Consider the following 26,642-nt stretch of genomic DNA (forward strand, 5'->3'; position numbering starts at 1 on the left):
TTAAACTCATGGTGAGGAGGTTCTTGTAGAAAACACGAAATATAAAAATATATGTATTCTTCTGAAGTTTTTACATGCTGAAGATCAGATATGATTGTACACGTCTTCTAATAACGATAGCTTGATCGCTTCTGCCAATGATGATGGCTAATCCTATTCCTCTACATGATAAAGCTTAGGTAAAGAGGTACAGGTCTTCTAATGACGATAGCTACCTTTCTGTCTGCCTCGTCTACCATCTCTGTACAAGTTATGAAGGAACAGACAGTAGTTCGAACATATAGAACATACATACAAATGACATAAGTCATACGCGCACACACACACTCATATATATATGTATATAAATACAAAGTACATATATATATGTATGGGTGTTTCGATATTAGAGCCCCTCTGAGTATTTAATATTTTGTGTGGCCTCCATCTGCCTGTACCACAGCCTGCATTCTTGAGAATTATGATTTCAGGAAATTGCAAAAGAGCTGAAACTCAAACTCCATTTCCTTGAGCACTTCGGTCACCTCTCTTCACAGGTCATCGAGGCTTGGTATACCATCATAGTTTTCACTGGTTCGCCTCTTCAACGCGATCCTTTAAGATACTACCAATGTTTTCACACACTTCAATAAGGTCGAGGGGGAGTCTACCCTAGAAAGTTCACTTGATGAGAAGAAATCGATACCAATGTTTCGAAGCAGCTCCTGTGTCTGAAGAGCCTTGAAACACGGTGCCTTATCATGCAAAAATGTGACTTCTTCAACAGATAACACATTTTCAGAATCTTTGAGGAAAGGAAATACTCGACCAGTAAGCGCAGTTTCTCTGAAGTATTCGCCATTCCATGACTGTCCTTTTTCTTTGATGATCCACATTAACCGTTTGGCTGTGAAACAGAGAAAAATTCCCAAACATTCAGGAAATTTCACAACTTGGCAATAGAGCACATCATCGCTGATATCATCCAACTTTGCAGCCCAAATGATGTCATTTTTATGATCTGGCTTCCTGGCTGTGTAAATGAAGAATTCATCTAATGCAGCAACATTGAGAAAGTCAGCTTCATCCCAATCTTTAAGAAATGAACCACAAAACCATGCACGGTCTTCTCTCTGTTGCTGAGTGATGTTGGCTTGCTGATGACATGAAATGGCTTGATAGCAGATTTTTTCAACTCACGATATACAGCACTATAACTTCTCTTCTTACCCATTTTTGTTTTTAATTAAAGTGCCAATTTACGTAAAGACTTTCTTGGTCTACCCATTGCCTCAGCTATGATGTCTTTTGACTCCTGAGAAAGGACTTCAGGCGTTCCAAGATTCTCACTCTTTTTTGCGATGACAGTCGTATGAATGTTTGTTCCAGTATATTTTAACACAGGATTCATCTCTTTTAATGTATTTAGCTATCCAGGAATGTGAAATGAAGGATGCGCCAGCATCCCTGGCCTCTCTGAAGGTTATAGCCCGGATTCGGTCAATCCATGGGATTTCCTCCGAGTTGTTATCCATGGCTGTATCTAACTCTGTCACTCAGTCTAAAAATACAAGAAATTTAAAATGAAAAATAGCTTAATAGAAACTTAAGATCATGTACTTGGAGATAGGCTATAGCAAAAAACTTCATAACTTTCCATTTGTTCTGTGGAGGGGGCCCTCTAATTTAGAAACACCTGCTATATATACACGTGAAATATATATATATATATATATATATATATATATTATATATATAATATATATATATAATATATATAAAATATTTCAAATTTAATAACATTTTAATAGCATTTCCATTTAGCACCGAAACGGCACCCACCCCCCCAAAAAAAAAAAAAAAAAAAAAAAAAAAAAAAACACCACATAATATCTAAAAAAAAAGTCAGCGTCCCTTCTGCGACAAGATTTGACAAACAAGTGTTACGTAAATGTAAAAGAAAAAAAAATCATAGTTTGAAGAAGGGTATTTCAACTCATTAAAAATGTACCTCGTCGTTTACAGCATGATATCATGTGTCGAGTGTTCGCGTAATTGAGCCGATATCTGACACGAACATGCTGTATAACCTCCATTAAGTTCCAGAATATTTTTCCGGGTAATATGTAGAGTAGTATCCATTAGCAAAGTATTGGTACTTTTTTTATGACAGTGTTTATATTTAATGCTTCAGGTGGGTATAAAAAAAAAAGATCCGATGCATTACTACCATACAACAATTCTTCTATTTTTGTAAACTGACTGACTTTTTTTTTATCTATTTCAATACGTTCATTTATATTTTTCTTCTATAGTAACTGATCTCTTCTTTCTGTGTTTCCCATTAGCTTCTGTTATTTCTTTGAAATAAAAGCCATATTCTTGGTAGCTGCTTGAATTTCAAGTCAGTGGCCCCCTTAGAATGGTGTTCATCCTCTGAATAATAATAATAATAATAATAATAAAATAATAATAATAATAATAATAATAATAATAATAATAATAATAATAATAATAATAATAATAGTGATGATAAAATACGAAATCGCAAATACTTCAATAAGCGCTTTACATAAAGATGGATTTCATGACTTGCTAAGGCATGGAATAATTAGAGTCTACAACATAAGTGATAATTGGATTATTAATCGAGATACGCTTTGAATGACTGATACCACAAAGGAGAGAGGAATTTAATCCTTGTCTGAGGCGATGATGCTTGATTTTATTTTTGTCTTTATTCAAGTGTCAATACATTGCTTTGTCCTCTCTCTCTCCTCTCTCTCTCTCCTCTCTCTCTCTCTCTCTCTCTCTCTATATATATATATATATATATTATATTATATATTATTATATATATGTATATATAGATATATATATATATATATATATCTGATATATATTATATATCTATATATATATATATATATAATCTATATATATATATATATATATATATATAATATATATATATATATATATAATATATATATATATATATATATATTATATATATTATATATACATATATATATATATATATATATATTAAATATAATATATATATATATATATATATTATATATAATATTATTATATAATATATATATATAAAACTAGAAAATCAGGGGAAAAAATCTCTAACGAGGTCAAATGACACTCGTTTAAACAAATGAAAACAAAACATCTAACTGGTAACGTAGCCATCTCTGGAGTAGGCTGAAAATCGGTTTCAAACTAGGCTAATATAAACTCTCGAGGTTACAAAAATATACTTTTTATTTCCCAAAATTAGCTAACATGAAAATGGAATAAAATTAATTAAACCTGACTCAAAAAGAAACGTTAAACTTTCATATTCCTCTCAAAATCATATTTAAGTAAGAACCCCCTTTTACCCTAAGTGTCCAAACATTCATAGTTTATTAATAGTCAAAATCAGAGAAAAATCCCATGGGTGACATCGAATCCATCTGAAATAAAGAGACCATAATTATGGCACCATAAAACATTAAAGTTCGTCAATAAAGAATGTGTGTCGCACCTCACTTCCCTTTCTCTAGACTCAAGAAATTGTCACTTCAAATGTTAACTTTTCAAAGTTTCTGGTTACCTTGTCCGACGGACCTGCAACACCTCTTCTAGCACCTCTTCTGTGGCGTGTTCCACACACTATCAACCAAAATCAGTGAGTCCCCCTTTGCAACATTTGCCACTTGACTATATGTCATTTTCTGTTCATTACAAACAAACACACTCAGCGATTTGCACACAAGAGGCATGCACACTACATACATGAAACTTGTGATCTTCGAAGCGCGTCACTGACCCCAATTCTGGGCCGGTAAGCTGTCCTGTTTGTTTTTTCATTTCAGCATCTTCGAGGAATCCAGCGTTTTGCATCTGTCTCTAACCGGCAAGAGCTAAGGTTATCAACCCTATCATTTAATATTATAGACTGTTGTTGGTGCCTTTAAGATGGCTCCTCCACCTTTGTCTTTTGTGCACCCCTGTCGCACACCACATTGGCTACTGATATATACTAGTTCATAATATTTACAAGATAGCTCCTATAACACATATTTCGACTATCATTATAGCTATTATAACTGCAATCACTGGAACTGTGTATTATTCGTCGAAGAAGAATTCATCGCCATCGTTATCCTCTAGCGGTGGAACCGTAACTGTCTCCTGTGTAGGCGGAACTTTTACCGCCTCGTGGTCCCATGTAAGTGTTTCACGAACACCTTTTGTCGAATAATTGTAGATCTCGGCTGAGTGCGTGAACCATCTCGAAACGACTCTGCATGCGCCATTATTAAGCGCCTGCAACCCCTGTAGGTGTATCCTAACACCCTCGTTGCTGAACTGTAGATTCGACATCTTCCGATGAAGGAATCGTAACCGCCATCTCGTTGCCAACATGAAATATCCCGTGATTCCCATGCAAGTGCGTCTTGCATCCGCCTCGTAGAAGATTGTAGACTCCTGATTTGTCCCAGAATGTATCCTGAGACGATCCATCGACGACATCTCGTCCACGCAAAGGCGATCCGTAACATCGTCGCCCGTGTGAAGATCCGACCTCTGGCGTTGTAGATCCTAAGTTGTTTTCGTTGTCACCCTCGCGTGAAGTTGAGAATTCTTTAAAGTCATCGTGTGTCCGTGTTTTGTCATTAATAGGTTCTAACTGACTTTTTTAAAAGTCCACATGATCTTAGAACCAATAAAGTCTTGCTTTAACGCACGAATCTGTCATAAACTAATATAATCCAATCTCATAGCCAATTATTAAGGACTAAAATTCCTCACTAAAATAAAATATGATCTTTATCTACTGAACCCTCATACTTAATCCCGTATCTGACAAATATAATATCAAAAACCCCCATAATGCCTATGCATCAAAACCTCTGTAATGTTTACACAGCTAACCTCCATCAAACATACTGTTGAATATCCCTTCTATCTTACGTATCCCAAGATAAATTCTACCTCCTTTCTATAATAGAAATCCTATGTAAAACTACCATAAAAAAAAGAAGAAAAAAAAAAAAAAAACGCTTAACCACGATTACAAGTTTCCCTTGTAGAAAAGAAAAATAATAACAATCCAAATTTTCCCATTACAAAATGTATAAGGAGAAAAAAAATATAATTCAGCGCTTTTCCATATAAAACGCAATATGTATCGTCACGCAAACTGCTGCCGCAACATATCAGTATCGACCCGAATTGACCCCTTAAAATTCCTGCCCATGGAATGTCATCATCTGAGTAATCAACTCCAAAAGAAAATATCAACAATCGGTCTCAATACAGCATTGTCAGCATTAAGCCACCGGTGTATACAACATGTGCTCAAATCGCACTATGGACTTGTCTAGTCAGACTCGTAAACTGGAAATCATCATTCCTTCAAATGGCCCAAAAAATCATTTATCAAATCGGCGATGGGAATCCTCAATAAATCTTTACTGATACTATAAAACCACATTCCTCAAAAATTATCCTTAGGATATCCTCGCTGTCACGTCAAGGGTACCCAAAAATTGTCCTCACTCATTCATGATACTGCCACTTGTATATAAAACCCCAATAATCACCTAGTCGGGATATAAACTACAGAAAACCACAATTCAACAATTATATACCGCCAAATATAACCACTGGTGAATATAACTTCATAAAATACAACGCCTTTATAGAGCCCCATTAAACCACAATGCACTAGTGCCATCCCCCAAGAGCCATAACACCAAAAAGAACCACAATCACCACCTCTTTGGCTCGTAAAACCACAGATCACCACCAAAATCATAGCCACAAAAATTTCACCACCAAAATAGCCACAAAAACTCAGCCCCAATAAACCAATACCGCCAGGAATCACCACCAAAGACCTCTTGTAATATTTCTCAGCTTAACAGTAATTTCCCATATTTTTCACCCCGTTTTTCATCATGAAATAATTACTTCTGGTTTTTACGCCAAATCGCCGCAGTTTGCGCATAATAAGAAAAATAGAAGAACGAAAGGGAAAAAAAACGTTACATTAAACTGATTAGTCACATTTCGTCATCAATTTGCAAAATCTGAAAAAAATGCAACTACGTGATGTTATTATTAGTTACTACTACCAACCCTTTTCAGCTTAGATATATGATTTAATTTCGACCGACCTGTCTTTTCATCTAAGACTACAAATCTGTTTCCTGTCTTTTCCTCAATAACTCTAAAAGGACCTTCAAATTTCTGACCCAATTTGTAATTTAGTTCATTTCTCACATTGATTTTTAAAAATACATTGTCTCCAACAGCAATTTTAACATCGAATGGTTTCTTGTTACTTCTTTCCACCATTTCTCGGGTCGTAGCCTCGAGATTATGGCTGAGACAAGCATGTCTCTCCTTTCCTGTGGAAATTAATGCTTCGGGTGTATCTTCTCCATGATGAGGCATAGTTAACAGATCAAATGTGCCTCGTGCTTGGCAACCAAACAATGCTTGAAATGGAGACATTTTAATGGAATCAATCACTAACCATAGTGTTTATGTTATGTCTAACAACATCTATATATCTGTCTCAGTTTTTATCATTTCCTCCTGCAGTCTTCCTGAGAGCTTCGAGCACTTTCCAGTTTGCTTGTTCACATAACCCATTAGCTTCAGGTCTGTATGGAATAATTGTTACTTTCTGTACCCCCATGACTGCTGCCAAACATTCTAAAGTTTTGTTTACGAATTCTCTGCCATTGTCGGTCAATAAAACCCTCGGGTGAGCCATATCTGCAAATGATACAATTGAAAAATGCTATAGCTACTACATCAGCTGTTTTATGCTTAAGTGAAAAAATTTTTACTATCCTCGTTAGTTCATCTATTATTCGCATATCTAGATTCACAAAAATTTCATAGGATATCCATATGTATTCTCTGAAAAGGTCTACTTGGTATCGGATATGACCCTAATTTGCAGGAAGTTATCCTTGCGGGTTTGCAAGCATTGCATGCTGTACAGTTTTCACAAAATTTTCCACATCTTTCCCCATATTTTTCCAAATATATTTAGCACGCACCTCATTTTCCGTTTTTTCTATCCCCAAGTGTGGACTACTGAACCTGCAATGTACTATATCCAAAACCACTGGAATTAGGACTTTCGGAATTACGATCTGTGTCATGTCTCCTTTACTTTCACTGGTCCTTAATTTATATTTAATTTTCCTGACCAACAGATTACCTTCTAATTCTAAACCTGAAAAAGGTAACTTATAACCTTTCCTGACTGATTCCCCTCTAAGAAACGCCTTTGCTCTATGAGACTCATATCCTATTGTATAGAATCACTAGTAACTAGCGTAACTTGAGATCCTTCCAAATCATAGAAATTTCTACTAAGGGCATCTGCGACTACATTTAATTTGCCTTCTTTATATTTGAGTTTTGCATCGAAGTCCCTGATGGTTAAGAACCATCGAGCTCTTTTAGGTGACAAATTGGGTTTATTAAAAAGATCCAGTATTGGCTTGCGGTCTGTAAGGACTTCTACTTTATTCCCCCATCAGTAGCACTTTTAAATGAACCAAACTTGATACTATTGCAAAGGCTTCTTTATCTACGGTAGCCATTAATCTTTCATTGCTGCCCTTTGTCCTAAATTTCCTGCTATAAAACGCTATGGGATTGAACCTCCCATCAAATTTTTGCATAAGGCAAGCACCTATACCCTCCTGACTGGCATCAGTCACTAATGTGAATGGTTTGCTGAAATCTGGAAATTTCAGAACTGGGGGATTCATTAATTCATCCTTAAGTTTTTGAAAACTCTCTTCTTGCGGTTCTCCCCAACGAAATGGAATGTCTTCCCGCAATACATCTGTTAGAGGAGCTGCTATGTTAGAAAATCCTTTCACAAACCTACGAAAAAATCCTGCCATCCCTAGGAATGACTTAATTTTCTTTCTTTGATTTCGGGGTGTGAAAATCTGCTATTGCTTTGACTTTATCGTCGTTTGCTCTGACCCCTTCCTTAGAAATGACATGACCTAAATATGTGATTTGCTTTTTCAAGAAGCAACACTTAGCTAGCTTAATTTTCAATCCTGCTAACCTAAGTCTCCTAAGTACTTCCTTAAGCACTTCCAGGTGCTGCGCGATCGAGTCTGTTGCAATTAATATATCACCCATGTACACACAAAAATTTTTTATCCAATAACCTATGCAAAGGTAATTGGACTACCCGATAAACCAAACGGCATCCGCGTAAATTCATAGTGTCCCTTGGGCACTGAAAAGGAAGTATATTCCTTACTATTTTCACTAAGAGGGACCTATAAAAAACTCTGCGCTAAATCAATTGAGCTATAGATATTATGTCCCCCAATTTCTGCAAAAAGATCTGGTATGCACGCGACCGGGTAACGGTCAGGAATTGTCTTTTCATTCAAACGTCTAAAATCGACGCATGCTCGGACAGAACCGTCCTTCTTCGGCACTGCTAACAGAGGAAAGTTGTATGGAGACGCACTAGGTCTAATGATTCCTTTCTCTTCCCATTTATTGACCTCTCTTTCAACCTGTTCTCTGATTTTGAAAGGTATGCGGTATGCAGGAATAAAAATGGGTTTTTTACCTTTCTTTAAGTTTACCTTATGTTCTAACGCATTAGTCAACCCCAGTTTATCCCCTCATAAAGCTACCATGTCCCCAAATTCTGCCAAGAGCTCGCTTATTGCTTCTATATGCTCTTTATAATCTGCATTAGCTAAATGTTCTCTGAATATTTGCTTCCTTGATTGCATTCCTTCTGCAATAGCCACTGAACCACTGTCATTACTCCAATCTTGGAGGTGTACCACATATGTATTCTTCTGGTATTTCCTAACTGTATCATTACAGTTCAATAATTCTACCCGCGCAACACAAGTGTTTGATACACTGTTCACTGATACAGTGCTAATAACCCCTCTTAGTTTCTTGCTGCCCTCAATTACGCATACTTCCGTGGGTTTTTTCACTTCCCTCAGTTTGACTTTTACCATAGTCTTTGAACCTGGCATTAAAATAACATCCTCTGATAAAACACCTTTATATTTGTGGTTAGTACCTCTCTGTTCCACGATCCTATATATATCCACCAAGACCCCATTGTTAGTATCAGTAATAATATCAGTATTAATATCAGTATCACCACCCATAACGCCATTGTTAAACCCGCCAAAATTGTTACCACCGTGGCCCTCAATATCCCATTTAACACCAATGCAGTTATTCCCCGTATTATCAGTGTGGGTTTAGGTATCACCACTCCCCATATCCCTGGTATCATTACCATTAGGACCGCCAAAAGCGCCCCCATTTTCAGTATTCCCCATATCCTCAGTTTCACTTGCGTCCTCATAAGGGATAAAAACACCAGGTATTCCAACCGTTATACCACTAACACCTCCATGGACTGATATTTTGTGCCTTCTACATGCAGGATGGCCCAGCAAAAGTCTGTTGCCCAACACAACCCCTTTTATAACCCAAAATGATTTTATCATCACTCTATCACCCAGAGTAAATCGTATTCTAACGAAACCCAGGGTGTTTAATCTATGTGCTTGCACATCACACACGACTCCGTTGAGGGTTTCAAAGGGTAATGGGAGAACATGGATTGATACAGATTATGGTCCATTAAATTGATAGACGCACCGGTGTCTATAAAGATCGGGATATCCACATCCTCCACTGTTCCATACACTATGAACCTGGGCTCGGGGGCGTCCCCCGCGAGACCGCAATGGCACGTACAAATCATCTATACCCTTTTTATTGCTTGGCTTTCCAAAAATTTCGCCGATCCCGTTGCCCTTTTAAGTGACCGACCTGGGAAGTTCTTGTATTGTAACTCCCGAATTTCTGAGGTATAGGTCTCGCATCTCTCCATATCTGAGACAGACAAGCCTGCCAACAGTGATCCACACTTTTACACATTCCACAGTATTTGACTCTACATACTTTCTTTGTGTGCCCTGGTTTATTACAATTGTAGCAACGTGACTGCTGTTGCGTTTGACCGATCGATCTTCTATTATATTCAGCTTTTGCACACACACTATGGTCTCTTTATTTCAGATGATTAATAAATTATGAATGTTTGGACACTTAGGGTATAAGGGGGTTCTTACTTAAATATGATTTTTAAGAGGAATGTGTTAGTTTAACGTTTCTTTTTGAGTCAGGTTTAATTAATTTTATTCCATTTTCATATTAGCTAATTTTGGGAAATAATATATATATAATATATATATATATATATATATATATATAATATATATATATATATATATATATATATATATATGTGTGTGTGTGTGTGCGTGTGTATGAACGGCTGAGTCTTCACTGCATGTGAATGTTTGTTGTTTGTGCTGTAATTTTTCCTACAGGTAGAATTCTCATCAATTGCAATGTATAAAAAATGTGACCCACAGTTTCAGAGCAGAATATATTGACAGAATTCCCAGTTCTATTTCGTTATTATATTTTCCAATATTTAAATGTCAACTGTTGTCCCAATTATTAGATATGGAACAATGAAATAGAATCTTCTTTCTTATATCTTTGCAGGATTAAGATAACTGGTTTTACCTTTCAGGCCAAAGTGTCTCTGTCAGTTTAATGTCATTATTGTTATATAATCTTGAGACTGTGCTATAGAACGAAAATACCACGATATTTAAAGAAAGTAAACAAGTAGCTAACACAGTTGGAAAAGGGTTGATTTATCTTGGGAAATGAAAATTATATTGTTTACAAATGAATTCTGAAAATAGATATCATAGCCTATTATGTGTTCATTCCTTTGTTTCGAATTTCAGAACGTTTATGAAGATGACGTGGTATTCTACAAGAAAATTGAAGGTCATGGCCCGTACCGCTGTGTGGCAAAGCTACGATACACAATACACCACAAAGCAAGTGGATCTCTCGTCAACATTGACTGCGCCCCAGCTGAAAAGGACACGTGGAAGAGGGATGTAAACAACAGGAGACAACAGACCTCCTCCACGGGCGGACCCTCTGCATTTTCGTGCGATGAGGTTTACCCTGCACCGTGGTGGCCCGAGAGCTGGGACAGTCAAGTTGCTGGATGCCGTAATATTCACATGTCAGCATCATCTTCATCGGAAGCCTTTGGTAACGCTTTGTCCTCATTTGCTCAAGAACCACAACCAACCAATGTCGACTGCTATTGCCCAGCATCTTACACTGAAGATTGTTTCTGTCTTGCTAATCCCACTTCCAGTTCAGCTGTTGACTGTCTGTGTGAAGAGTCTAGCAGTTCATTCGTTGATTGCCTTTGCGAAGAATCCAGCAGCTCCGCTCTCGATTGTCTGTGCGAACCCGACTGCTTATGCGAACCAAGTTCTTCGTCTTCATCATCATTATCCAGTTCTTCCTTCTCGTCTAGTTCCAGTCAGTCTTCTTCCTCTTATTCTTCAAGTTCAAGTCAATCCTCTTCCTCTTCTTCTTCTAGCTCAAGCCAGTCTTCTTCCTCCTCTTCATCTAGTTCAAGTAAGTCCTCATCTTCATTATCTTCAAGCTCAAGTCAATCTTCCTCCTCATCTTCATCTAGTTCCAGCCAATCATCTTCCTCATCATCTTCAAGTTCAAGCCAATCTTCATCATCATCTTCTTCCAGCTCTAGTCAATCATCTTCATCATCCTCTTCAAGTTCTAGCCAATCATCCTCTTCATCATCTTCAAGCTCTAGCCAGTCTTCATCTAGTTCATCCTCAAGTTCAAGCCAATCATCCTCTTGTTCTTCATCAAGCTCTAGCCAGTCTTCATCTAGTTCATGCTCAAGCTCTAGCCAATCATCCTCTTCATCATCTTCAAGCTCTAGCCAGTCTTCATCTAGTTCATGCTCAAGCTCTAGCCAATCATCCTCTTCATCATCTTAGCCAAGCTTCTCTAGTTCCATGCTCAAGGTTCTAGCCAATCATCCTCCTTCATTCACTTCAAAGCTTCTAGCCCAGTCTTCTCTAGTTTCATGCTCAAGCTCTAAGCCAATCATCATCTTCATCAATTCCAAGCCTCATAGCCAAGTCTTCATCCAGTTCAGCCTCAAGCTCTAGCCAATCATCCCCTTCCTTCATCACTTCAAGCTTCTTAGCCCTCAGTTCCTCTTCTTATGTTCAATCTCCAGCTCCTTAAGCGCAATGGCATCCTCTTCATCATCTTCAAGCTCTAGCCAGTCTTCATCTAGTTCATGCTCAAGCTCAAGCCAATCATCCTCTTCATCTTCCTCCAGCTCTAGCCAGTCTTCCTCTAGTTCATGCTCAAGCTCTAGCCAATCATCCTCTCATCATCTTCAAGCTCTAGCCAGTCTTCATCTAGTTCATCCTCAAGCTCAAGCCAATCATCCTCTTCATCATCTTCAAGCTCTAGCCAGTCTTCATCTAGTTCATGCTCAAGCTCTAGCCAATCATCCTCTTCATCATCTTCAAGCTCTAGCCAGTCTTCATCTAGTTCATGCTCAAGCTCTAGCCAATCATCCTCTTCATCATCTTCAAGCTCTAGCCAGTCTTCATCTAGCTCATCATCAAGCTCTAGCCAATCATCGTCTTCATCATCTTCAAGTTCTAGCCAGTCTTCATCTAGTTCATGCTCAAGCTCTAGCCAATCATCCTCTTCTTCATCTTCAAGTTCTAGCCAGTCTTCATCCAGTTCATCCGCAAGTTCTAGCCAATCATCCTCCTCATCATCTTCCAGCTCTAGCCAGTCTTCATCTAGTTCATCCTCAAGTTCTAGCCAATCATCCTCGTCATCGTCTTCAAGTTCTAGCCAGTCTTCATCTAGTTCATCCTCAAGTTCTAGCCAATCATCCTCCTCATCATCTTCAAGCTCTAAGACCATTCTTCATCTATCTTATTCATTGCTCCAAGCTTAAGCCAATCATCTTCCTCATCATCATTCAAAGCCTCTAGCCAGTCTTCATCCAGTTCATCCTCAAGTTCTAGCCAATCATCCTCTTCATCATCTTCAAGCTCTAGCCAGTCTTCTTCTAGTTCATCCTCAAGCTCTAGCCAATCATCCTCTTCATCATCTTCAAAAGCTCTAGTCCAGTCTCTCTAGTTCATGTCTCAGCCAAGCCAATCATCCTCTTCATCTTCATCAAGCTCTAGCCAGTCTTCTTCTAGTTTATCCTCAAGTTCTAGCCAATCATCCTCTTCATCATCGGCCAGCTCTAGCCAGTCTTCATCTAGTTCATGCTCAAGCTCTAGCCAATCATCCTCTTCATCATCTTCAAGCTCTAGCCAGTCTTCATCTAGTTCATCCACAAGCTCTAGCCAGTCATCCTCCTCATCATCTTCAAGCTCTAGCCAGTCTTCATCTAGTTCATCCTCAAGCTCCTAGCCAATCACCTCTCATCAATCTTCAAGCTCTAGCAGTCTTCATCTAGTCCATCCCACAAGCTCAGCCCAATTCAATCCTCTTCAAGCTCATCAAGCTCACCAGTCCTTCATCTAGTTCATGCAATGATTCAAGCTCAAGCCAATCATCCTCTTCATTCATCTTCAAGCTCTAGCCAGTCTTCATCTAGTTCGTGCTCAAGCTCTAGCCAATCATCCTCTTCATCTTCATCCAGCTCAAGCCAGTCTTCATCTTCATCATCATCAAGTTCTAGCCAGTCCTCCTCATCTTCTTCATCCAGTTCAAGCCAATCTTCATCATCTTCATCATGCAGCTCAAGCCAGTCATCTTCTTCTCTCTCCTCCAGTTCAAGTATCTCATCCTCTTGTTCATCTCCAAGCTCAAGCCAATCGTCACCTTCGTGTTCCTCTAGTTCAAGTCAGTCGTCTTCATCCTCTTCGTCATCTTCAAGCTGTAGTTCATCTTCCTCCTCATCCTCATCAAGCTCTTCCTCTTCAAGTTCAAGCTCATCTTCCTCTTCATCTAGCTCATCATCCAGCTCAAGCTCATCTTCATCATCTTCCAGTTGTAGTTCATCTTCATCATCATCTAGCTCAATCTCATCTTCGTCATCTTCCAGTTCAAGCTCATCTTCTTCATCTAGCTCAAGCTCATCTTCATCATCTTCCAGTTCAAGCTCATCTTCTTCATCTAGCTCAAGCTCATCTTCATCTAGTTCAAGCTCATCATCTTCATCTAGCTCAAGCTCATCTTCCTCGTCTTCCAGTTCAAGCTCATCTCCCAGTTCAAGCTCATCTTCTTCATCTAGCTCAAGCTCATTTTCCTCGTCTTCCAGTTCAAGCTCATCTTCGTCATCTTCAAGTTCAAGCTCATCTTCCTCATCATCTAGCTCAAGCTCATCTTCCTCATCTTCCAGTTGCAGCTCATCTTCATCATCTTCCAGTTGCAGCTCATCTTCTTCATCATCTAGCTCAATCTCATTTTCCTCATCTTCCAGTTCAAGCTCATCTTCTTCATCTTGCTCAAGCTCATCTTCCTCATCTTCCAGTTCAAGCTCATCTTCTTCATCATCTAGCTCAAGCTCATCTTCCAGTTCAAGCTCATCTTCTTCATTCTCCTCATGTAGTTCATCATCCAGCTCAAGCTCATCATCCTCATCTTCAAGTCCAAGCTCATGTTCGTCAAGTCCAAGCTCCTCCTCAAGTTCCTCAGCGTGCTCATTAATGCGTTCAGTCTCATCCCATTCAAGCTCCTCGTGTTCCAGTTCTAGTTCAAGTTCAAGTTCAAGTTCAAGTTCAAGTTCCGTTTCAAGCCCGTGCATCCGCCAATCGGTGTCTTGCAGCAGTTCGAGCATTTCCGAAATCATTTCAGTGTCATCATCATCTTCGATTAGCTCCTCATGTCTCTCATCCATATCAAGTTCCCCATGTAGCTCCTCCTTTGCAAAGTCGATATCTAGTTTCAGCAGTGGTAGGTGGATCTCTGCTTTTCTGTTTCTCCCCTTAGGCTTAGAGGACAGTTTAGTCGTTTATAGTTAGCTAAGAGAAACCGCTATTTATTTATTTCATTGTTATTAAGATGGAATCCCGTACTTGCATGCATATAGAGTTACACATAGGGATAATATATATATATATATATATATATATATATATATATATATATATATATATATATATATATATAGTAATGTAATGTTTGCAATCTTACCTTTATGAGCATGAACATATTGTGCAGATAAAAGTACATCTCTCTCTCTCTCTGTTTCTCTTTCTGTCGGCTTCTCTCACATGTTCGAGAAAATGAACAAAGACGTAAAACAGAGAGAGAGAGAGAGAGAGAGAGAGAGAGAGAGAGAGAGAGAGAGAGAGAGAGAGAGAGATAATGACATCCTGGATGCTAAATGAAAGTACGAAGGAATGATAAAAGAGAAATGGATGCTGGTGATGCTGATTTACCAGGAGATGAAAAATAGATATTATTAAATATGATTAACAGAAAATAATGATGCTTTTAGTGTGACAGGGATAGGATTTTTCTAACCTTTAAAAACAGATATACACAAGAGTGCACGCATATCTGCGTGCATACATAAGAGCTATATATATATAATACATGAGACTGCAGAATATACATGAGCATGTCGTGTTCACGTAAGTACCTTGATTATGTTGAGTGTAGTAATGTTTCGTCATGTTTTCACCCTTAACAGAACAGAGAATTATTGAGATGGTTGGTAAATCTTGTTACCTCAGCAACCCGGCTCCCCCCTCACCATAAATTAAATAAATAAATAAAGAAAATGAACAGAAATAAGAAGTTAAAAAAAACCTTCCGATAGTTTAAACTGAAACACTATGGATACATTATGAAGGAAATGCCATTTTTTAAAAGAAAATGTGTAAAATGTGTGTGTACCTGAAGACTAATTCCTACCTCTTCGCTTTGCAGGTAGCTCATCGAGCAGCTCAAGCAGTAAGTACCTCATAGTTCGGTTGTGTGATCAAAAAGTAATCAGAGGGACGAGGGTCTAGAATGCAGTCATCTGGTGAGCGAAAGTAAGCAGGAACCTGCCTTCTCGAGTAAGAAATACCTGCTTGGAACTTCAGCAGATAAGTGGTCTTGGGATTTAAAGTGAGGGAGATGACTTTTCAAATAAGTGTACTGTTAAAGTAGCTTTATCTACAAGTAGAAATTCGATTTCAGTCAGCTTGTAAGGTTGAAAATGCAACGTATTTAGTATTTGCCCTCTGGCGGCAGTTTCTTTCATAACAAAGGTTCAAGATCCATCTTCTGGAGGGACAAAATATCACAGCAGATTTTGGAAGCTTCATGCTTTAAGCAAGTTTGAGATAGGTTTGCAAGGTAAGTAAACAAATTATTGCTAGACACTGAAGATCACTTAACAATCAGGTAGCCTATAGACCAATTTCTGAAAGAGATTTTGTGATAGGTTGGTAATTGTCCAGGGAATGTTCATTTCCTGGAATTCAAGTAGAATTTCAGATCTGTTGGGAAATTCAATGGATAGACCTAATTTCAGTAACAATGATCTTAAGTGATAATAATTACGTAGTACTTAGTTTCTAAATATTCTAGATATTACGAGAAGATTATGTTGAATCCCGGTTCCTTATACTCGCGAAATATCTCCGGAAGTATTAGTAAGTTTATAACATAGAATGTGGAATAATTAACATAAACAATACGATCAGAAGTTTAATTCAATCTCCAAATCCTAAGAGCTAGTAGCGAGGAGAATTTAAAAGTTTAAAAAGGTTCCATCCAAGTCCTCAGCTGATCTCAAGTTGAACGAAGCCATAAATTCCGAGCGACATCAAAAGCACAGAAGTCTTAGAAGATCTTTAAAAGAAGAAGCGAAGTTGATGAGTATTGGACGTGCATGCGTTTTTACAGTCAAGGACAAGACCGTTACTTAAATGGGAAATAAACAATCTGGCAGTCTTGCCAGGGGGCTACAATTGAATTTTGGGCAAAGAATTAGCTATTTTTATTGATTACTTTTATTGCCTATTCTTTGCCCATTTCGGTAGATTCAGTATATCTATTGAGTTATTTTTTTTAAAGAATTGATCTATAAATGAGAATAACTGGCATGTGGTACTCTTCTATTTATTCACAAAGAAGAAGGAAAACAAAACAAAAGGATATGATTCGTAACATATTCGGGTAAATTTCGGTGAACCACAGAAGGATGAAGACGGAATTGCATTAAAGTTTACTTTATTGGTGTAGCTCTGTCTTTAATCATTTGTCTTTGCAAAGTTACACGAAGGTGACTGCTGGGGCCAAAAGTCTGTTTATGTTTTAAATCTAGCCGTGACGTTTGATAAGATTCAATATCCTTCCGCGTGATTCTCAAACCAACCTGTCAAGATCTTCATACAAGAAAACGAGAAATTCAGAGCGGAAGCTAAACTCAAGAGCCATTTCCCATTTTTCTATTTCTGGAGAGGTGATTTGACAAACTCAACGTCTTTGAATTCCCAGGTACCGAAGAGGTCATTAGCCAGTCACCTGTAGCAGCCGTGTCCATCAGCAGCACATCAGGTGACGAGGCCTCCAGCCACAGGATCAGCAGCTCATTCGCCAGTGAGTTTCGAGAACACGAACTTTCATTTGATGTACTACAGTCTATCGATAAGGTTTAAGAAGATATAATTCACATTATCAAGCCTTCAGCCATTCTTCTTCTCTTCTTCATGGCATTCTAATGGATTTCAAGAGTGCATTAACCAGTGACTCTAACTTTTAGATGCTTCACTTTAAATGTAGAGACTCAAGAGAGGCGATTTCCATGAATCAAACAGCACACTTAAGGACAACCCCTTTTCATTTATGATTTTTATAGGCAGCAGGTCGTCTCTCTCAGCCCCGAATCCTGCAGGTCACGAGGTCTCAAGAGCCTCCAGCTCACTCCACGAGGACAGCGTCTCAAGCTCATCTCACTCAGATCAAGGTAGCAAGATGAAGAGTTCGAAAAATTCATCATTTGTCAATTTGCGCGAGAAATGTTTTTCGTAAAGTTTCAATGTCAAATTTTGACTATTGTCGAAGCTTCGACTTTTTCATTTATTCATAGAATATTCATTTTAGACTCGTTTCTTGAACTCCATTTTAACTCGGCTAAAAGTTCTGGGATGTAAAAAGAAGAAGACGAAGGAGAAGAAGAAAAAAAATCAGCAGATACCATCCATATGCAAAGAGAAAAGTTCACAATGAAAGTAGAAGTGTGCGAAAAGATACAAACCTAAGCTTTGAGGACATCTCATGAGGGATAAAAAAACTCAGACAAAAATCGATCACAATTCAATATATAGATATCGTTATTGCAAGTTATGCAAAAAGAGCCAAAGCCATCGCCAAAGATGCCTTGCATATTGAACAAAAATCCCCCCTTTCGTATGACTACACTTCAAAATGGCACCTCGGTCGTTGAAGCAAACTCTTTGTAAGGTCGAGTTGTACTTTCGGTCATGCTAATGTCCCTAAAAAGACGAAACAAATGAATATTTAAGGAAATCACTAAAAACATCATTATAAGTAATACTCACGGGCAAACATTCGTACAGACCAAGGCGAAAATTCCATTCACTGTCTAACCAAGCTCACTCGCGAGAGAAGGAAACTTCTCTCCGCAAAAGATTCTAATTAAGGCATAGCTATTAAAATCATACAAGTCACTTGTATAAGGAAAGCCTGAGAGGAGCTCACTTTAAATAATGTTTTTAATTTCATAGTGCTGTTGATTGTATTTGACTCGTAACCAGTAGTACGTAGTAATTCCTTCAATTCATTGACTTGAGCATAAGAAGATTCAAAGCTTACGAATTATTCAGTCTACTGAAATTATGAAAGATAGTACATGAAATGAAAGAAGATTTTTTTTAATGTTTCAAAAGACCAAGTAGAAGAAGAAAACTGTAAGATTTGACAAAAATAAGAAGTTGAAGATTAATCAGTTCCTAGGAAGCGTTTGAATGTGGAAACCAGCTTATTTTTCAGATGTTTTTCAAATATTTCTAACAGAATTTATCAATGCAAAGAATATGTAATTTGTAGAAGAAATACTTCTAGTAACTTACCAAGATTTCTAAGGAATTATCAAAGAAGAAAGAAGACGAACCATATAAGTCAAGAATACAAGAGGATAGAATAATATTAAGGTATTGAGATTTATACTTAGAGAAGGTAATGCCATTTAACATTTCATTTCTTTAGTCACAGGGCAACGAAGCAGCGAATTATTATCAAGCACAACAGAAGGATCTTTATCAAGTCCAAGCAAAGGAAATGCTTTTACATTAAGCGTTTTTGCAAGTTCAACCAGCAGTAAAAACGCTTTCACAAGCATCCTGAGCAGCTTCACCAGTAGCCTCTATAGCAGCAACAGCGCTAACCCAAGTGTCTTGAAAAGCACGACAGCCAGTTCGTTTAGTAGTACCAGTGCCAGTATTAGTACACCGAGTAGTTCACTTGACAACCTACAAAGTAGTAATGCTGCTAGCTCCGGAACTCAGGGCACCTCTGAAGCCAGTGATAAAAATACTACCCCTAGTGCAAGCAGTTCAGCCATAAATTCACAAAGCTACAACAGTGTCAGCCAGTGTGTCCTAAACAGCTTGGTCTCCAACCCAATCAGCATCAGTGCCAGTAGCAATTTCAATAGTATAGTTACCAGTTACTCTGGTAAATTTAGTATTAGCCGGAGCATCCAGAGTAACTCTATGACCAACTCTCACAGTGTCAGTCTAAGTGCAGACATTATTTCATCTAAGGCTCCTGCAAATAGTAACAGCTTTAGACGAAGTGACTTGAGTATCTCAGCCATAGCTCCTTCCAGTAGCAACAGTGTAAACTCTGGTTCCCCAGTTACATCAGATTACAGTTCATTCAGTATCAGTAGTGCAATCTCCAGCTCACTGAGTAATTTGGGATCTGCAGAAACCAGTAGAAGCAGCAGCACCAGCATTGATATTCTGAGCAGCACAGCCCCCAAGTCTTCAAGTAGCTTCAGTGGTACTTTAAGCACACCAAGTAGCTCAGGAGGTGGAATCCTTAATGTTAATAGTGCCACATTTAGTGCAATGAGCAGTCAAGTTACCACCTCTTCCAACACTGACAGTTGTAGCCTAAGTGTTGAAGGCAGTTTGACCAGTAGCTCACCTGTTAGCAGCAGAGAGAGCATGTGTGTGATGATCACTTCTTCAGCTACTTCACTTAGCAGAAGCCATGACAGCCTTAGTTCTTTGAGTAGCATGAACCAAGCTTTACTCAGCAGTAACAGTAATAGCCTCAGTAAACTAAGCAGCATTGCCATTTACTCATCCAACAACAGGGTTAGCCACTGCTCCTTAAACATTTTATACTCTGACTCACCAAGCAGCAATAGTGTGAGTAGCAACTCTATTAGTTTGGCTGACAGTTATTCTGACAAAATGAGCATCAGCCAAAGTACCCAGAGCAGCTCTTTGACCAGTTCGCACAACAGTTACAGTGCAAGACTAAGTGCAGATATTGTTTCATCCCCTGGAAACAGTAATAGTTTTAGACCAAATAACTTTAGTATCTCATCCATAACATCATCCAGCATTAACATTGCAAACTCCAATCCCCCAATTACCTCAGATTTCAGTTCATTCAGTATCAGTAGTGCAATCTCTAGCTCACTGAGTAATTTGGTATCTGCAGAAACCAGTAGCATCAGTGCCAGCCTTGATATTCTGAGCAGTACAGCCCCCAAGTCCTCAAGTAGCTTTAGCAGTACAAGCTCACACACTTGCTCAGGAGGTGGAATCCTTAATGTTAATAGTGCCACATTTAGTGCTCTGAGCAGTCCAGTTACCACCTCTTCCAACAGTGACAGTGAGAGCCTAAATGTTAATAGTGCCACATTTAGTGCTCTGAGCAGTCCAGTTACCACCTCTTCCAACAGTGACAGTGAGAGCCTAAGTGCTGAAGGCAGTTTGACCAGTAGCTCACATGGTAGCAGCAGAGATAGCCTATGTGCGATGATGAGTTCTTCAGCCACTTCTCTCAGTAGAAGCCATGACCACCCCAATGCTTTGAGTAGCATGAACCAAGCTTTACTCAGCAGTAACAGTAATAGTCTCAGTAAACTGAGCAGCACTGCCATTTTCTTTTCCAGCAACAGGGTCAGCCACAGCTCCTTAAACACTTTACACTCTGACTCATCAAGCAGCAATAGTGTGAGTAGCAACTCTATTAGTTTGGCTAACAGTTACTCTGACAAATTGAGCATCCAGCAAAGTATCCAGAGTGACTCTTTGACCAGTTCCCACAACAGTAACAGTGCAAGACTAAGTGCAAATATTGTTTCATCAAAATCCCCTGCAAACAGTAATAGTATTAGACCAAGTGACTTGAGTATCTCAGCCATAACATCATCCAGCAGGAATAGTGTAAACTCCATTCCCCCGATTACCTCAGATTTTAGTTCATTCAGTATCAGTAGTGTAATCTCAAGTTCACTGAATAATTTGGGATCTGCAAAAACCAGTAGCAGCAGTGCCAGTGCCAGCACCTCCAAGTCCTCAATTAGCTTTAGTGGTACTTTAAGCACTCTGAGTAGCTCAGAAGGTGGAATCCTCAATGTTAATAGTGCTACCTTTAGTGCCCTGAGCAGTAAAGTTACCACATCATCCAACAGTGAAAGTTGGAGCCTAAGTGCTGGAGGCAGTTCTACCAGTAGCTCACCTGGTAGCAGCAGAGAAAGCCTTGGTGTAATGATTAGTACCTCAGCCACTTCACTCAGCAGAAGCCATGACAACCTTAGTTCTTTGAGTAGCATGAACCAAGGTATACTCAGCAGTAGCAGTAATAGCCTCAGTAAATTGAGCAGCATTAGCAGTTACTTAGTCAGCAACAGGGTAAGCCACTACTCTTTAAGCAGTTTGCATACTGACTCAGTCATCAGCAGTAGTGTGAGTAGCAACTCTATTAGTTTGGCTATCAGTTACTCTGGCAAATTTAGCATTAGCCAAAGTAACCAAAGTGATTCTTTGACCAGTTCATACAATAGTAACAGTGCAAGACTGAGTGCAGATATTGTTTCATCTAAAGCCCCTGCAAATAGTAATAGTATTAGACTGAGTGACTTGAGTATATCAGCCATAACATCATCCAGTAGCATCAGTGTAAACTCCAATCTCCCGATTACCTCAGATTTCAGTTCTTTCAGTATTAGTAGTGCAATCTCCAGTTCACTGAATAATTTGGGATCTGCAGAAACCAGTAGCAACAGTGCCAGCCATAGTATTCTGAGCAGCACATCCTCTAAGTCCTCAATTAGCTTTAGTGATACTTTAAGTACAGAAAGTAGCTCAGGAGGTGGAATCCTTAATGTCAATAGTGCCACATTTAGTGTCCTGAGCAGTCCAGTTACCACATCTTCCAACAGTGACAGTTGTAGCCTAAGTGCTGGAGGTAGTTTTACCAGTAGCTCACCTGGTAACGGCAGAGATAGCCTATGTGCGATGATTAGTTCTTCAACCACTTCACTCAGCAGAAGCCATGACAATCCTAGCCCCTTGAGTAGCATGAACCAAGCTTTACTCAGCAGTAACAGCAATAGTCTTAGTAAACTGAGCAGCATTAGCATTTACTCAGCCAGCAATGGGGTTAGCCACTGCTCTTTAAGCAGTTTGCTCTCTGACTCAGTCATCAGTAGCAGTGTGAGTAGCAACTCTATTAGTTTGGCTAACAGTTACTCTGACAAATTTAGCATCAGGCAAAGTATCCAGAGTGACTCTTTGATCAGCTCTCACAATAGTAACGGTGCAAGTCTGAGTGAAAAAATTGTTTCTTCAAAAGCTCATGCAAGCTCTACTAGTATTAGGCAAAGTGACTTTAGTACCTCAGACCTAATCTCATCCAGTGGCAACAGTGCAAACTCCAGTCCTCATGTTACCTTAGCTTTTAGTACATCTAGTATCAGTAGCAAAATCTCTGCTTCCTTGACTAGCTTGGGAACAGCACATATTAGTTGCAGCAGTGCCAGCCTTAGTTTTCAAAGTAGCGAGGCCACTGAGTCATCAAGTGATTTCAGTATTAGCTCTAGCAAACTAAGTAGCTCTGAAGCTATAATACCCAATGTTAATAGTGCAACCTTTAGTACACTCAGTAGCATGATAAATTTATCACCTAGTAGTAGTAGCAACCATATTGAGTGTGCAATAAGTAGTTCTTCAGCCAGCTCATATAGCAGAAGCAATATCAACTCAAGTGCTTTTATTAGCATGGACCAAGATTTAGTCAGTAGCAGTCTGCACTTCTCATCTTCAACCAGCAACAAATTTAACCCAAGTGCTGTAAGTAACTCTATTACAAGCTCATTTACTAGCAACAGTGCCAGCCATTGTTCAGTAAGCAGTTCTGCAGTCACATCACTTAGCAACAACAATGATAACCCTAGTACATTTGGTAGTGTGGACCAAGGTTTAACAAATAGTGAATTGAGTAGTTCATCCACTTACTCACTCATCACCAGTAGAGGCAGTCCTGGTGTCGTTAGTAGTTTGGCCCTAACTTCATCTAGTAGCAACAGAGGTTATAGTAGCACTTCTGCTGGATCCCAAAGCAGCAGCCTTACCAGCACAAACATATTTATTAGCATTAGTTCTTTGAGTAGCATGGTTCAAGGTTTAACTAGTAGCAACATTATCAGTTATAATGAAATGAGTAGCTCACTAAGTATCAGTATCAAAGGCTTTAGTGTTATAAGTAGTTTGTTTCCTAGTTCATCAAGCAATGCTGATTCTGGATTCCTTAGTGGCAGCTATACTAGTACAAGTAACAGCATAAAACCTGCTGCTCTAAGTAGCAACACTGCATTACAAAGTTCTTGTGCTCTTGGTTCATCCACTTCCCTGAACAGCATGGCCACTTACTCACCATGCAGCAACACTGACAGTATTAGTTCAGTGGTAAGCTCTCAGAGCAGAAGTAATGCTGACCATAATGCTCTGAGTAGTGCTTCTTTCAAGTTATCCAATGGCAATGTTATCAACTTGAGTGAGGTGAGCAGTTCAGTTGGATCCTCAAGCAGCACAAATGAGGGTACCCAATCGAGCAGCAAGGTTTTAAATCTTATCAGTCCCAGTAGCCCTGCTACTGGACCGAGTAGCACCCTTGTCAGTTCAAGCAATGATATCAGCTTGGGCATTATTTCACACAGTAGTTACTATGCTCTAAGTAGCTCTGCTTTTGGCTCTCCCAACAGTGTTAGTACCTTGAGTAACATAGTAACTGACTTGTCCAGCAGCAGCACTGCTGGTATTAGCTTCAGCAATAGCTTGGTTGTAAATTTACCAGATGGCATTAGGGACAGCTCAAGCCTCTTGGATAACTCAGCCGTAAATTCTACGTATAGCAACTTTGCCAGTTCAAGTGCCTTAAGTTACTCCAGTGAGACTGGTGCCAGCCAAATCAACCAGAGTAGCTCTTTGGCTATTTCATTTAAAAACAGCAGTTCAAGCTCTGTTGATACATACTTCATCAGTAGTTCCTCTCTGAAGGAATATAGCAGCAGCATTGCAAGCCTTAGCACTTTAATTAGTTCTCAAGCTTCAAGGCCTGCTGGTATTAGCAGTGCCAGTTCAAGTTATCTGGATAATTCCTCAGCCAGTTTATCCAGAAGCAACAGTGCTACCAGTACTAAACCAAGTAGCTCATTAACAGACTCAGCCAGCTTCGACAGTATGAAAAGTGTTATCCAGAGTAATCTTGGCATTAGTTCCTCCACCAGAAACAGTGTACTCCCTGTTAGCCTGAGCAATTCTGTTACCGTTTTATCCATAAGTATTGATATTGATTCAAGTGCCTTGAATAGCAATGCTGTTGGCTTACCCAACAGTGCTAAAGAAAGCTCGCAGAGTAACACAGCTAATAGTTCACCTGACAATATCAATACCAGTTCCCAAATAAAGAGTAGCTGGACTTCTCTCACTTCCAACAGCATTACTTCAAGCCCAATTACCACGAGCAGCTTGACCAAAAGCAACAGTACCAGCGCCATGAGTACATCTGCTGTCACATTAGCCAGCATTAATGATGCAAGCTTTGGTGACACGAGTAGCAATAGCGTTGCCATCTCCAGTTCTTTGAGAAGCACCAAAACCATGTCATCCATGAGCAACAGCGACAGCCCCACAAAACTGAGTAATTTAGTCACCGGCTCCTTCAGCAGTCATAGCACAAGCCTTAGTCTCTTGAGTAGTCTAATTGCTTTATCTGTCAATAGCATCACTGTAAATCCTGTTACTCTGAGTAGCTCTTTAGCTGGCTCACTTAACAGCTCAAGTGCCTTTAGTGCCTTGGACAATACCACTTCCAGTAGCAGCAGTGCCAGTCCAAGTGCTCTAAGTGCTTCTTCTGCTACATATCCCAGTATTAATAGTGCAAGTGCTTCTACCCAGAGTAACCTATATACTCCCTCACATACCACAATCAGTGTCAGTCTCATTACATCAAGTTCCAACAATACAAGTGGAAGTATGGGTTTGCTGAGTAGCTCTGTTTCTCCTCCATTACTGAGTATTCAGAGTGCCACTTTAAATAATGTGAATAGTTTGCTGTCTAGTTCACTAAGTGGAATTAGTCCAAGCACCTCAGGCACCTTTAATGCTGTGTCATTTAGCAAGAATAGTAACAGCCTGAGTATCCTAAGTGATGCACCCAGTGCCAGTGATACTACTACAAGCCAGGGAACCTCAAATAGCTTGGCTGCTGGCTCATCGAGCAGCTTGGTCACCATTTCATCCAGCAGTGATAGTATCAGTCCGAGCAGCCCGAGTATCTCAATCACTGCTTCACCCAACGGCAATTCGATTGCAAGCTCAGTCACCAGCAACAGTGCTACCTCTGTGGTCCCAAGTACCTATATTACTAGCTTGCCTAGCAGCAACAAGGCCACTCTAAGTACTTTATCTAGCATAGTCATTGACTCACACAGCAGCTCAGGTGGGCTGAGTACTTCAAGCAGAAACTCACTCAACAGCGCCAGTGTCGGTCCAAACACCGAAAATAGCTCAGCAGTAGGATCGACATTCTTATCCTCACTGGTGCATAGTCCATCTGGTAAGACTGAAATTTAGTAAATTTAGCACAAGAAACATTTGATCATAAAATCTTTAGTTTTTGCAGTAAAATTTTATTGGATTTTTTCATTATTGAATAGTAACATTTCCCTAAATGTCCAACTTAATATTAATATAATTGCTATAACTTTCTTGCCATCCAAAATTAAGTGTCACTAAATGTCTGCTAATTATCTATCACTATATAAAAATATGGCATTTCTTAATGATCTATTAATTATTCATAATATATTAATATCAACAGTTACTAGCTTTGACAAGGAGAATGATATATTTTGCTTACCACTTTGATATCATACATACCTTAATTTTAAACTAAATGTACAAATGAAACCCAAAACCTAACCTTAGTTAATTCAAATACAAACAATCATATTTCTTGCCATTGAATAAGATTGGTTCCAATTCTAACCTTTAATTTCCTGGCTGAATTTGGCAATTGAACATGGCTGTGTTTTTGGACTTGTCTTTATATTCAACCTCCAATTATTCCCTAAAATGTCTCATTATCAAGATACCAAGCTGTTTTGAGTGTGAGGTGAGCATCCCATTTCCCATGCTGTAATCAAGTTGGTCCTACATCATCATTCC

General features: G+C 39.0%; 1 protein-coding gene across 1 annotated transcript in view; it reads left to right on the top strand.

Moving 5' to 3' along the window:
* LOC135219028 (platelet binding protein GspB-like) overlaps positions 1-26,642 on the top strand; it is a 239,515-nt gene that overhangs the window by 9,565 nt on the left and 203,308 nt on the right. Inside the window, 9 exon segments of the mRNA XM_064255463.1 lie at positions 10,854-11,938; positions 12,185-12,336; positions 12,339-12,883; positions 12,922-13,426; positions 13,429-14,883; positions 15,865-15,888; positions 17,425-17,526; positions 17,786-17,893; positions 19,156-26,031. Coding sequence (XP_064111533.1) covers positions 10,854-11,938; positions 12,185-12,336; positions 12,339-12,883; positions 12,922-13,426; positions 13,429-14,883; positions 15,865-15,888; positions 17,425-17,526; positions 17,786-17,893; positions 19,156-26,031 — 10,852 coding nt within the window.

Source organism: Macrobrachium nipponense, chromosome 1, assembly GCF_015104395.2.
Source record: "Macrobrachium nipponense isolate FS-2020 chromosome 1, ASM1510439v2, whole genome shotgun sequence".
NCBI classification, from domain to species: domain Eukaryota; kingdom Metazoa; phylum Arthropoda; class Malacostraca; order Decapoda; family Palaemonidae; genus Macrobrachium; species Macrobrachium nipponense.